The sequence below is a fragment of the Paroedura picta genome, chromosome 2, assembly GCF_049243985.1.
Source record: "Paroedura picta isolate Pp20150507F chromosome 2, Ppicta_v3.0, whole genome shotgun sequence".
In the NCBI taxonomy this organism is placed as follows: domain Eukaryota; kingdom Metazoa; phylum Chordata; class Lepidosauria; order Squamata; family Gekkonidae; genus Paroedura; species Paroedura picta.
The window spans coordinates 62,778,144-62,793,086 of record NC_135370.1 but is presented as its reverse complement, the minus strand read 5'-3'; the positions used below and the strand labels follow the sequence as shown (position 1 = coordinate 62,793,086).

General features: G+C 42.1%; 1 protein-coding gene across 6 annotated transcripts in view; it reads right to left on the bottom strand.

The window, feature by feature from the left end:
• SLC12A8 (solute carrier family 12 member 8) overlaps positions 1–14,943 on the bottom strand; it is an 81,995-nt gene that overhangs the window by 38,397 nt on the left and 28,655 nt on the right. For all 6 annotated transcript variants that reach the window (XM_077320347.1, XM_077320349.1, XM_077320346.1 and 3 more), the window contains exon 6: positions 4,680–4,793. In XM_077320347.1, the coding sequence (XP_077176462.1) occupies positions 4,680–4,793 (114 nt within the window). The remainder of the gene's footprint in view (positions 1–4,679; positions 4,794–14,943) is intronic.

Below are 14,943 nucleotides of genomic sequence, written 5' to 3'. Positions count from 1 at the left end.
ATAATAAAGACACATAGGTCAGGGTGCCCTGATCTAGATAGCCTAGGATAGCTGGATCCCATCAGATCTTGGGAACTAATCAGGGTCAGCTCCAGGTGGTATATTGATGGGAAACCACCAGGGAATACCAGGATCACACGCAAATCAGTTAATGGCAAATTACCGCCTTTGCCTCAAATAACTTATGGAGTTGTCATGTCAACTGTGACTTGATGGCTCTGTGTCTCTGTAAACATGCCAGGGCAGCAGGTGGCAAATCCAGGTTTGCTGTGTGTAATATGCTTCTATTCTGTAGCTGATGGAGCTTTTACAAAATGAGAGTGAAATCAAAGACCACAAACACGAACACTTACTGTTCAAAACCCCTATAACTTCACGCAACTCAAATTTCTCCCCCAAGTAGACTTTAACATCCCTTTCCCCTTATTTCAGTTATGAAACCATATAAACTTTCTTTGTGTGCAACACAGAAACTTTGGTAATGACATATGGCTATCTGCACAGAACAATTTCTGAGCAACCTGCTGCTCACCATGGAAGCCTTTTAATTTAATCATCATGTCACAGCTTTAAAAAGCAGCATCAACACTGTGTTCTGACTTCTGTTGATGGTTACTACATTACTGCTATATACTCTCAGATTTGCAAATGTGTGTGGGGGGATTAGACTAAATGATATTTTAATTATGTTTTGTTATAAATATTTTAATATAATTAAATATAATTCTGTTGTTGCATGTAAGTCCTCACTGGGGTATTTCAACAGCTAAGCTACATAAAGAGCTAGAGTGAAAAACATTCTCTATAAATAGCACTGGGGAAAGGGTGTGTCCATAACTGGTACACTGTGGAAGGCATCATTCCTAATTCTGATCTAATTCACAATGTGATCTTTGGACAGATTTATAAAGTTTTTAATGTAATGATCATCACATTTTGAAGGTTTTTTTTCCTGTCTTATGGTATTATTTAGTTATGCTTTGCTTCATATACAATGGTGCATGTTCTGTATGACAAATTTATACTTTTAAAAAAGGAATTGTCATTTTTAAACATACAATTTACAGGGTATCTGAAAAGCTAAACTGCCAGATAACGGAATATATTTAGGTGGTGGCAAAGCTCTTAGTGGGAGTCCTTGGAGAGCTGCTGCCAGTCTGAGCAGACAGTACTGACCTTGATGGACCAAGGGTCTGATTTAGCATAAGACAGTTTCATATGTTCATGTGTCAAGTCACAGCCGACTCGTGGTGACCCCATAGGGGTTTCAGGGTAAGAGACATTCAGATGGGTAAGAGACATTCACTGCTTCTGCATAGCAACCCTGGAATTCTTTGATGGCCTCCCATTCAAATAGGACCCAGGGCTAACCCAGCTTAGCTTCCAAGATCTGGCATGATCAGGCTAGCCTGGGCTATGGAGGTTGGGACCTAAGGATGCTATTGTAAGAATATGATCTGGGACAGTCCTGAGTCTAATCTCAATTTATGGAAAGAAAACTACTGAACTCTTAGCCACACCAAATGTTAATCACACAGTTCGTTTATTCGTTTTCCTTTTTCAGTTTCAACAGTTGAGCAATGTTTTCTCATTAGTTTCATCAGTGGCAAGGACCTCTGGTTCATTTTAAACAAATGCTGACAACATTCAATTGTGTTTAAATTGAGCTTTTTCAACCAGGGTTTCATGAAACCTTGCGGTTTCTTGACGGCTCCAGAAGGGTTCCCCAAATCAGTGGGAGTTTATATATTTTTTAAAATCTGTTAAACATTTATCAGGTGATATTACCATATATGATCATGTCAAACACCCCCCCCACACACACACAAATGACCAATGATGGGCCTGGAGTGGGTGGAAAGGGGAGGAGCACTTGGTGAGTATGCACACAGCTATGCTTCCCAACCATATTCCACATGATTTCTGGGGTTTCTCAAAGCCTGAGGAATGTTTCAGGGGCTTCTCAACTGTAAAAAAAGTTGAGAAGAGCTGGTTTAAATCCTCAAATTTAAAAGGTAATCTTTAATTCTTGCACCCTTGTTCCCTGGGGGACCTGGTTTACCTATGGTTCAGCCTACATATTGCCGCCAGAAGGGCTGGACGTATGAATTTTGTGTGAATTTTCAAACCTGGAAAAGGAAAAGGGATAATGAAAGGAACTACATCATTTGGTGTGGCTAACAGTTATCCATTTGCTATCAATTCACAAATTTTAAAAGACAGTAAAACAGAAGTTTGCTATATATTTTACATAAACCATTCAAAAACAAGCTCAGTCCTATGTTATCAGGAAAGGATGAATATTTCAAAACCCATTTTCTCAAAAATGGGCAGTAGAAGAAAACATGGAATAAAGAATCAAGTTCTGCCATCTGGCAGTCACAGTAGCCTTGGTTTGGAGGTATTTGAAGAAAACAACCCTTCATTTGGGCTGTTGGTAGTGTGTTGCATCACACAAACATATCAGATCATACCCAGAGGGTGCTTGTTAATGTTTCAGCATCCTCTTAGAAAAGAATGACAAGTGGAGTTCCCCAGGGATCTGTCCTGGGGCCTGTGTTGTTCAACATATTTATAAATGATTTGGATGAGGGATTAGAGGGGATACTTATTAAATTTGCAGATGATACTAAACTGGGAGGGGTAGCAAACACATCTGAAGACAGCAACAGACTAAAGGAAGTGGGCTAAACTGAATAACATGAAGTTCAATAGGGAAAATGTAAAGTTCTACATTTAGGTAGGAAAAACTGAATACACCAATATAAGATGGGGGAGACTTGTCTTGGCAGTAGCATGTGTGAAAAGGATCTAGGAGTTTTAGTAGACCACACATTGAACATAAGTCAACAGTGTGACTCGGTGGCTAAAAAGGCAAATGGGATTTTAGGCTGTATCAAGCGGAGTATCGTGTCCAGATCATGGGAGGTGATGCTACCACTGTACTCTGCTCTGGTTTGGCCTTACGTGAAGTACTTTGTTCAGTTTTGGGCACCCCATTGAAGAGGGATGTAGACAAACTGGAGTGTGTCCAGAGGAGGGCAACAAAGATGGTGAGGGGTTTGGAGACCAAGACGTATGAAGAAAGGTTGGGGGAGCTTGGTCTGTTTAGCCCGGAGAGGAGATGACTGAGAGGGGATTTGATAACCATCTTCAAGTATTAAAAAAGCTACCATATCGAGGATGGAGCAGAGTTGTTCTCTCTTGCCCCGGAGGGACGGACCAGAACCAATGGGATGAAATTAATTCAAATAAATTCCGTCTAAACATCAAGAAGAAGTTCCTGACAGTTAGAGCGGTTTCTCAGTGGAACAGGCTTCCTCGGGAGGTGGTGGGTTCTCCATCTTTGGAAATTTTTAAACAGAGGCTGGATAGCCATCTGACAGAGAGGCTGATTCTGTGAAGGCTTAAGAGGGTGGCTGGTTACAGTGGATGAGCAATAGGGTTGTGAGTGTCCTGCATAGTGCAGGGGGTTGGACTAGATGATCTATGAGGAGCCTTCGAACTCTATTATTCTATGAGTCTATGATTCTATATATGACAGTCTCAAATTAGGAACTGTTAATATGTTAAAGAACAGAGGCATGTGTGTGCATTTTGCACAGGGTTGTTATAAGACATGCAAAGTATTTTCATAGAATCATAGACTTGGAAGGGGCCAAACAGGCCATCTAGCCCAACCCCCTGCTCAACGCAAGATCAGCCCAAAGCATCCTAAAGCATCCAAGAAAAGTGTGTATCCAACCTTTGCTTGAAGACTGCCAGTGAGGGGGAGCTCACCACCTCCTTAGGCAGCCTATTCCACTGCTGAATTACTCTGACAGTGAAATTTTTTTCCTGATATCTAGCCTATATCATTCTACTTGTAGTTTAAACCCATTACTGCGTGTCCTCTCCTCTGCAGCCAACGGAAACAGCATCCTGCCCTCCTCCGTGACAACCTTTCAAATATTTAACCCCTCTCACTTTTGAGCACTTAGGAAAAGAACTGAGTATATAAATGCTAAATGTGGCTCCCATTGTCTTGGTAAGAGGCTAGGCCAGGAATAGCCAAACTGTGGCTCTCCAGATGTCCATGGACTGCCATGGTGGCAGGGACTCATGGTAATTGTAGTCCATGGACATCTGGAGAGCCACAGTTTGGCCATCTCTAGGCTAGGCCATTTCTGTGTTATGAAGTCTAGGTGTGGGTGGTTCATTTGTTTCCCTCAAAGTCAAAACAATTGCAACAAATGAGGTCTAATTGACTACCACTCAGGCACAAAACAAAATTGAACTATGAAATTGGACTACAGCTGTACAGAATTAAAAATATGAACCCACAATAACAGGCTGATGTTGTCTGTTGGAAAGGGAAAGTATTATCAATGTATCCCAGATATCATTTGTTCATATTATCTTTATATTATAAAGTGTATCTTTATAGCCTAAATCCCTCCACACACACAAAAAGCCCACATTGTCCAGCTAAACCACAATTAACAAGAAAACCCTCAAAAAGCACATAAAAATTATTTTTTCCAAACATATTTAGGCTGCAAAAAATATTGGTTTTGCAAATACTTCTCTGAAATTTTCTATGAACTTAAGAGACATACAAATATGATTCCTTTAAGATATTATGATGCATAGTAACCACTACAAAGTTCTTGCCTACATTCCATAAAGTATCACAGTACCTGTAGCAGCTGGGAAGAATACCCCAAATACAGTGAAGAAAGACTCCCCTGGAGTGTAGTCAGGAAGTGTGTTGTTCAACATAAGGTCTTCGGAATAGCCAACAAAACCGTATTCTGTATATTTGCAAGTAAAAAAGAAGGAAAACACATTTTAATCTCTGTTGAAGAATTTGTTTATACTCTCCACATCACACCCTCTCCTCACTAATTCCACCCCCCCCCCGCATCTCTGGACTTTATTTTGGCAAATACTGCATCACATCATGCTAATTGCTTCGCTACTGAATCACAGGATATAATAAAAATAATTAAGTGACGTCACCACAATTGACTTATGGCAACCCCTCATGGGGTTTTCAAGGCAGAGGTGGTTTGCCATTGCCACCTCTGTATAGCAATCCCAGTCTTGTTTGCTGGTCTCCCACCCAAGTACTAACCCCAGTGTCAAGACTCTGTATCTGACAATGTAGGTACACACTCTTGCCATGAGTATTGTGACTCCTTTTTGTCTGTCTTTGCTATTAGTGCCTGCTTAGCTCTGTAGTTGTTGGGATGGGTCAAGGGTTAAGAAGGTGGGGGGGGGTGCAGAGTTGGCATTTGCTGCCTCTGCTGTTCCGTCAGGAAGGGCAGGTAGTAAATCCATTGGTGCCTGGGCTCGGGCTATCTCCAAGTCCTTGAAACGCAGGCAGGGATGCTGTGTCTGGCGGGTAGTTTCATTTCAGGTAAGTGTGAGAAGAAATGGGAGGGGTGTCATCTGGAGTTTTCACACCTGAATTTGAAATCGGGGGGAGGGGAGGAAGATATAGGGGTCTGTATACATGCTTAGCAAGAAATTGGAGAAATCCTGTTCTACCTGTTCCTGAATAAAGAGATTTTCTTCGTCAAGTCTCCTTATTGGGAATATCAATGGGAACCTCACACATAGTCAGCCTTACGTAGCTTCTGTGTTCTGAGAAGTATGCACTAGTGTAGGCTAGTCTGGCTGATTTACAGAACACAAGAGCAAATGTCCAGGGATATTTGGCATTATTCCAATTCAGCTAAAGATCATCAATGATGTGTTTTGAAGTGGGATACTTTCGAATCAGAAGGATCTGTTTAAAATAAGCACTACCCATCAATATCAGAAATACTTAACAGATATTAGAATGAGAAACAGCAGTTTGAAACAAATATTTTGTATATATACAACTTGGCATCTGGTTTTGACTGGGCTAGGCTGGGTATTGTTGCTCAGACTGAGGATGTCTCTGGATCCTTGTGCTGCCTGGCCTCTGCTGAACTGAGGGCTGCAGGGCCACTAATTCGCCATCTGGAGAAGTAGTGCTGTGGAGGGCAGAACAGCAGCTGCATGATTCAATTTCATTTATCAAACTAGTAATCAAGCCTGCTGTACCTGAAATACAGCGTGCACTTGCGGGGCAGTGTGCAGCCTCCGAGCCGGTAGGCCGGCGGCAAGGGAGCCACTGCGAGCCGCGCTGAGCGCGGCTCGCAATTGGCGGCGTGCCGGCGGGCGGCCAATCGGAGGGCCCAATCGGCAGGTGCGGACTCCTCCCTCCCAGCCCTTAGCATTATTTAGTCCACGGCGCGGCGGTGTTAAGATAAGATGGTAGATGAACCCACAAGAGGTTCAGCCATACTGGACTTAATACTGACCAACAGGCAAGAGTTGGTGGATGGGGTGAAGGAGGTGGGGACCCTAGGGGGAAGTGACCATGTCCTCATAGAATTCCTTCTGAGATGGGAGGGCAAGGAAGCTTGTAGCCAGACGTAGATGTTGGATTTTCGTAGGGCAAACTTTAATAAACTCAGAGACATGATGAGTGTCATACCAAGAATGAGAATGCTGGAAGGGAAGGGAGCATGTGAAGGGTGGGCGCTACTCAAACAAGAGCTATTGCATGCTCAATCAATGACTATCCCAGAAAGACGAAAACACTGCAGGAGCTCTAAGACGCCTATTTGGATGAACAGAGAACTTCAAGAGGAACTAAGAAAGAAAAGGAAAATGTTCAGAAAATGGAGGGAAGGACAGAGCTCTAAAGAAGAGTACCTACCGGTTACTAGGCACTGTAGATCAATCATCAGAAAGGCCAAAGCTGAGAGTGAGCTAAGATTGGCCAGGAAAGCCCATTGTAACAAGAAAAGATTTTTCAGTTATGTGAGGAGCAAATGTAAAGTAAAGGAGGCAATAGGCCCACTGTTGGGTGCGGATGGACACACTATCGGAGGATGCAGAGAAAGCAGAAAGGCTCAGCGCCTATTTTACATCTGTTTTTCCCAACAGGTCAAAGGGTTTAGGCACATCTAGAGATGGCAGTAGCCAAGGGATACTGTCTGGGTGGCAGGTTTACATGGTCAGAGAGGTTGTCAAGAGGCATTTAGCGGCACTGCATGACTTCAAATCCCCTGGGCCGGATGAAATGTACCCGAGAGTGCTCAAAGAACTTTCCGGAGAACTTGCACAACCTTTGTCCATCATCTTCAGGACCTCTTTAAGGACTGGAGATGTCCCAGAGGACTGGAAGAGAGCAAATGTTATTCTGATCTTCAAAAAAGGGAGGAAGGATGACCCGAGAAACTACAGATCAGTGAGTCTGACCTCTGTTGTGGGGAAGATAATGGAGCAGATATTAAAGGGAGTGATCTGCAAACATCTGGAGGACAATTTGGTGATCCAAGGAAGTCAGCATAGATTTGTCTCCAACAGGTCCTGTCAGACCAACCTGATTTCCTTTTTTGACCAATTAACAGGTTTGCTGGATTATGGAAATTTGGTAGATGTCGTTTACTTGGACTTTAGTACAGCTTTTGACAAGGTTCCCCATGATGTTCTGATGGATAGATTGAAGGACTGCAATCTGGATTTTCAGATAGTTAGGTGGATAGGGAATTGGTTAGAGAACTGCACTCAAAGAGTTGTTGTCAATGGTGTTTCATCAGACTGGAGAGAGGTGAGTAGCGGGGTACCTCAGGGCTCGATGCTCGGTCCGGTACTTTTTAACATATTTATTAATGATCTAGATGAGGGGGTGGAGGGACTACTCATCAAGTTTGCACATGACACCAAATTGGGAGGACTGGCAAATACTCCGGAAGATAGAGACAGAGTTCAACGAGATCTGAACACAATGGAAAAATGGGCAAATGAGAACAAGATGCAATTTAATAAAGATAAGTGTAAAGTTCTGCATCTGGGTCAGAAAAATGAAAAGCATGCCTACTGGATGGGGGATACACTTCTAGGTAGCACTGTGTGTGAACGAGACCTTGGGGTACTTGTGGACTGTAAACTCAAAATGAGCAGGCAGTGTGATGCAGCGGTAAAAAAGGCAAATGCCATTTTGGGCTGTATCAACAGAGGCATCACATCAAAATGACAAGATGTCATAGTCCCATTGTATATGGTACTGGTCAGACCACACCTGGAGTACTGTGTGCAGTTCTGGAGACGAGGATGATCTGTGGCCAAGGGACCAAGTCCTACGAAGATAGGTTAAGGGACTTGGGAATGTTCAGCCTGGAGAAAAGGAGGTTGAGAGGGGACATGATAGTCCTCTTTAAGTATTTGAAGAAGGACGTCGATAAAATTGAAAGGGTACAGAGGAGAGCGACGAAGATGATCTGGGGCCAAGGGACCAAGCCCTGTGAAGATAGGTTGAGGGACTTGGGAATGTTCTGATGGATAGATTAAAGGACTGCAATCTGGATTTTCAGATAGTTAGGTGGATAGGGAATTGGTTAGAGAACTGCACTCAAAGAGTTGTTGTCAATGGTGTTTCATCAGACTCGAGGGAGGTGAGTAGTGGGGTACCTCAGGGCTCGATGCTCGGTCCGGTACCTTTTAACACATTTATTAATAATCTAGATGAAGGGGTGGAGGGACTACTCATCAAGTTTGCACATGACACCAAATTGGGAGGACTGGCAAATACTCCGGAAGATAATGACAGAGTTCAACGAGATCTGAACACAGTGGAAAAATGGGCAAATGAGAACAAGATGCAATTTAATAAAGATAAGTGTAAAGTTCTGCATCTGGGTCAGAAAAATGAAAAGCATGCCTACCGGATGCCTACGCTTCTAGGTAACACTGTGTGTGAACGAGACCTTGGGGTACTTGTGGATTGTAAGCTAAACATGAGCAGGCAGTGTGATGCAGCGGTAAAAAAGGCAAATGCCATTTTGGGCTGTATCAACAGGGGCATTACATCAAAATCACAAGAAGTCATAGTCGCATTGTATACGGCGTTGGTCAGACCACACCTGGGGTACTGTGTGCAGTTCTGGAGACGAGGATGATCTGTGGCCAAGGGACCAAGCCCTATGAAGATAGGTTAAGGGACTTGGGAATGTTCAGCCTGGAGAAAAGGAGGTTGAGAGGGGACATGATAGTCCTCTTTAAGTATTTGAAAGGTTGTCACTTGGAGGAGGACAGGATGCTGTTTCCGTTGGCTGCAGAGGAAAGGACACGCAGAAATGGGTTTAAACTACAACGATATAGGCTAGATATCAGGAAAAAGTTTTTCACAGTCAGAGTAGTTCAGCAGTGGAATAGGCTGCCTAAGGAGGTGGTGAGCTCCCCCTCACTGGCAGTCTTCAAGCAAAGGTTGGATACACACTTTTCTTGGATGCTTTAGGATGCTTAGAGCTGATCCTGCGTTGAGCAGGGGGTTGGACTAGATAGCCTGTATGGCTCCTTCCAACTCTATGATTCTGTGATTCATTCACCAAACTGCTGTGTCACACAGTGAGGCATGTGGGTTCTGTCGATAGTGTAGTGGTATATGATGCAGCAAAGCAACCCTGTCCCAAGCCTATTTCTTTCTGAAACCTGTACACATTTACATCTAGTTTCTTTTTTCAGCACAGCATATTTCACTTCTGCTAGAAAGGTACAAAAGAAAAATGTACTTTTCTTTCTCAACCAGCATGTGCTTTCATCATTTGGCTAGATAATGTATGGAGATTGTTAGTATGTTCCCTTTTTCGTCTCTTTCTTACATTTCTCTTTGTGACAAGATGTTATTGGAAACTAATGAACTATTATTAAGGTACATTAAGGTATACAAATGATGGATACCAATGAAGAATACAGAAAGTGTTGGCAAATATTATGCAGCAAGTAATTTTATTATGTAAGTTTTTATCAGTGCTGTAGACGATGTATTTTATGCTCTTTTTCTCTTTTCCAAATAAAATCACATATGGGTGTGTGTGTGTGTGTGTGTGTGTGTGTGTGTGTATAAAGGTACAAAAATCTCCCAGTGCTGCCCCCTCCCCCAGCTCAGCTTCCAGGGGCTACCAAGATAACATACACCAAGAAGTACCCAGGTTTAGCCATTTCTCTCTGGTACTGGGAAGGCTCATCTGGCAAAAAGACTTTGGCAAAATACATACCACTTGTTGCTATGTCATAAAAAATCTGTAGCCAGAGGCTGGGCTTATTGACATCTGCAAAACGTTCAAGCAAAGTAACTGAGGTCAAATGCATCACGGCTTTCCATGACACTCATGAATTTTCATGAAAATGAAAACTCTATCTTCTGAATGCTTTATATGAATGACTAGTGATCCACGAAACCTAGAACTCAGCATGCAGAATTTGCTATAAAATTTAACTTTAATTTCCCACAGAAGGGGTTTCTGATTGAGGCACAACTGAAAATGATCCCACAGAAAGCATGGTGAACAACAAGATTTAGCACAGATTTTTTGCTGCCGTTGCCTGCAGCGTGTTTCGCGCCTAAGTGCAAAAAGAAAAAAAAATTTCTGCTTACTAGAGAGAGATGAAGGAGGGAGGAGACTAAAAGAAATGTTTGAGATTTCAGAGATGTTTTGGTGCTCTGGAGCACAGAACACGCCTTAGGTTTGGGAAAGTTTGAGGTTTCCGCCTAGTGTGCTGAGAACTTGGAAAATGATTTGAGAAGCAAAGCCACTGCCAGTGAAAGGTGGTTATGCAGGGTAAGCCATTATGCAATGGCTGAAGGGATATCTCCTTTGCCATAAAACCTGGTCTTCATTACAGATTAGTCAACTTTTGGGTCCAATTCAAGATATAGCCAGTTCACAAAGTTAAATCTAAGCAGAGTCTGGCACAGAAAATGAACTGTAGTGTGAAACTCAACAATACTGAAAGTAGCCCCAAATTATGATCACTTAGTTAAACTCTGTTTGCACTTTAAAAAAAATAGCAGATGTAGAAATATTTTAAAAATAGATTACATAGTTATCCAGTTAAAAACTGGAAATTAAACTGCTTTCTTTTTAAAAGTCTAGAGCAGGGCAATGTCCAGCATATTTCATCACTTTGTTTTTCAATTGCTAAACTGAATCCATTAGCATAACAGTTAAAGAATTTTGCATCAAATAATCTGCATGTGCCTTTTTTTCATAACTTCATAGCTTACTGCCTCATATCCATGGCTATGACAAAAACACACAGCACATCTTCAAAACAGCTGGACAGTCTATCATTTTCTAATTATAATAATCCAAATCACCAGTTCTAAAAGTTAATTTTCTTTCAGAAAATTAATTGCTCTTGCAGTATTAATTGCTCTCTTTCCATTTAAGATGTGGGAAGGCATTCTTGCTGCTAACATCAAACCAAAAAACTCAAGAAAAATATTTGTCAAATAATCAGAACAGATTTGAACACCATCTCTTTTCCTGTTGGAAGGATACCAACCTTCTTCCTATCTATTATTTCCTGGATATGAGCAACAAGATAAGAATGGATATGAGCACTAATGGTTAATAAAACCTCATATAACTTTCCTGAATTCAGTAAGATTTAAGGAGCCTGATTATATGTATTAAGTAAATGTGTTTCATTTCTCATATGAGAGCTGCCGACAGTCGTGATAATCTGGAAATGGTAGGTTCCCCCCACCAGTTATAACTCGTGGCTCTCATTCCACCAACGGAGAATAAACTTTTCAACTGGTGGGAGCTGCTTTTACCTTTAGTCTTACCTCAGAATTATTTGAACTAGTGTCTCACTGCAAAGGAAAAAAAGTCTAATGATACATCAAATAACTATTTTGTGCATTGTGATGGCACAAAGTCCCACTTTGAGCCCTATCTCGCTTTAAACATATACCCCAGTGCTATCTATTCATCCATCTTTATCCCCACCCTTCTTCCAATGAGCTCAGGGAAATGTACTTAATTCTCCCATCCTCCATTTTATCCTCACAACCACTCTTTGAGATATGTTAGGGTAAAAGAGAAGATTTGAAACTGTCTCACTCCAGTCTTATTCCAACAATCTACTAGCTACTTTACACTGGATCTTCCCCAGTGATTTGGAAAGGAGTATGAGAACACAGTTCTGCTTCACTCTTATTATAACTACACTAAAGCCCATAGCATGCAGGAATGCAATGGATGCTAGCAGCAACCAATCAGGTGCCCCTGCTGGTGAGCAGGGCCAGCTCCCGCCGTGCCCCAAAGCAGGCCCAACTCTCCTTCCCCTACTCCATAGGAGGCAGGAGGCCTGAGGCAGAGCAGAGGTCTTGCTTGCCACTGCTGAGCTAGCAAGAGGCCCAGCTCTCTTCCCCCAGCTCCTGGTCACGAGGGGGCACAAAGATCATGCTCACCATCACATCTGCAAACCACTCAATGATTATTATGGCTAAAGATAACTGATTTTGGTAACGCATTTTCCCAATAATATTAATTTCTATGTTTTAAAGATCTGTCTGTGTATTCTGAAGCTGTTTTGATAGCCAAGCAGTGTATCTCCTTGGAAAACGTAGTGCAATATCTTGCAAACACCTGGTTCCTACATTGCTTATGTGAGCTACAAATTTCTCATATCTCAGAGTAGTCATCAAGATGAGATTAATGTAATTTATAATGTCTTGGAGATTTTTGCTGAACACACTTCCCAGGTTACTCTGCATTTTATCTGCCATATACCTTATCATACCACACATCTAATCCAGCATTAGCTCCAGAGTGGTAAGGCAGCAGACATGCAGTCTGAAAGCTCTGCCTATGAGGCTGGGAGTTCAATCCCAGCAGCTGGCTCAAGGTTGACTCAGCCTTCCATCCTTCCGAGGTCGGTAAAATGAGTACCCAGCTTGCTGGGGGGTAAACGGTAATGACTGGGGAAGGCACTGGCAAACCATCCCGTATTGAGTCTGCCATGAAAACACTAGAGGGCGTCACCCCAAGGGTCAGGCATGACCCAGTGCTTGCACAGGGGATACCTTTACATTATTCTGTCTCTCCTATTCCAAGAAGTGAATTAAGATCTTCAAGATATGGAAGATGATACTGCTATATTAAAAGTTATGAAAGGATACAATACAATCAATTAAAACAAACTGCAATAAACCCTGAGCAATGAGTTATAGTAAAACCACACATACTTTCTTTGCCAATTCCAGGGAGATGTTTGTAGTAGCATGAGATGATGGGTGGGGAGTGTGGGGTTATCAAATCTGAAGTTTATGTTCAGGAATTAATGTATTAATTTCACTACAGGTATTTGGAAGTCAAACCCAAAGAAGAGTCAGTCTAGTATCAGCACCATGGATGCAATCTGCCTGACCAGATTTCCACTGGCAGAGGTCATTTAAGGGAACTCTTTCATCCCTAAAATCCTAAACAAATATTGTGCAAAGCAGATGTGACTTCAAGGAGATATACAACACAGCTATCACCAAACAGATTAGAAAGAAACTGCACAGAAAGATCTCCAAGTTCAAATGTAGTCCACTCCCTTGCCTGAAAACATTTAATGAAATTCTTAAGGGAACCAATCCAGCATTTGGTATAATTTGCTTGCTAGTTTATTACAAAAATTCCTAATTGGCAATAATTGAAAATGTCACAGAATCATAGAGTTGGAAGGGACCTACAGGATCATCTAGTCCAATCCCTTACAGAATGCAGAAAATTCACAATACATGCCTACCCATAGTGACCCAAATTCCATGCCCAGAATATGCCCCCACCCCACCCCAAAACCTGAATCCCTGGCCAGTCTGACCTGGAAAAAATTCACCCCCCAACCCAAAAGTGGTAACTGGCATTTCCCTGGGCATGCAAGAAAGGGCCACAAGAGCCATAGTAGAAAGGAAGCCCCCCCCAAAAAAGATTATTCTTCACCTCTGCCTCATTCCATATTACAAGCAAATCCTCCAAAAAGGTGACATTATAGAGAACAGAAGGGTGAAAAACAATCTAACAAGGCCCAGCCCTGTGAAAGGCAATTTGGCCTCCTTATCTTTTGATGAAAAAGAATGTGCTCCCTCAGATTAATGACGTGTTTACCAAAAAGGAAATCACCACCCTTCTGAAGCACTGACTATTTGTTCCTTCCAAGTCACTGTTCACTGATTCTGAGCTGATCTCCCAAACCTTCCCATTGAACGACGGTATACAATGCAATTTCCTGTTGGCAGCTGGCTGCTCAGGATTTCACTTTTTAACTCTGTCCTGAAAGCTACCCTACTGGAGAGTAAGAAGAACAGACTTTGCCTGTTACCCTATCAGCTGCCAAGTCTGTGAAGTCTGAAAGTTTGCTACTTAGGTCATGCTGTATTATTCGTATGTAGAAACAAAAGAGACAAGTTACTACAGGAGTGCACTCCGCTCCCTACAAGTGGCTCATCTTCAGATATAGCATACAAATAGTTTCACATCCATATTTCTAAGGCACCATGACTTCTGCATGCATATTCAGGTCAAAATGCTGTATCAGAGGAAGGCTTCAGCCTCTATGCCCTCTTGCTGGCTATCCAGAGGACCTGGTTGGCCACTGTGTGAGACAGGACGCTGCACTAAGTCGCTGGTCTGATCCAGCAGGCCTCTTCTTGCCCTTATTTATTGAAGTATAAAGGCTGAATGCATCCTGTGACTGGACCACTAAGAAGCACTGAAACTGGCTGCAGACATAGAACTGAGCATCTGGAGAATCTGTTTTTTTCTTAAATGGGGGAAATGACCATGTTTCTAGCCCATAAGGCTGCAGAAAGAGGCTTGAAACAATTTGTGAAAAATGTCCACTGAAGTCAAAGTAGCTATAACAGAGGCCAAACAATATTTCTCATGTAAAGAAATATTTCAAAGCAAAGTAAATTATTTTAAAAAATAATATTAGCATTTGATTAGTTTTGCGACATTTACATTTGCTGTGGAATTTAGCATTTCTTTGTGCAGAATTCAGACTACATTGGCACAGCGTATTTCTTTTTACAAAATATTTATATCCTACATCTGTTACCATTTGATGGCACATCCCCAGGCA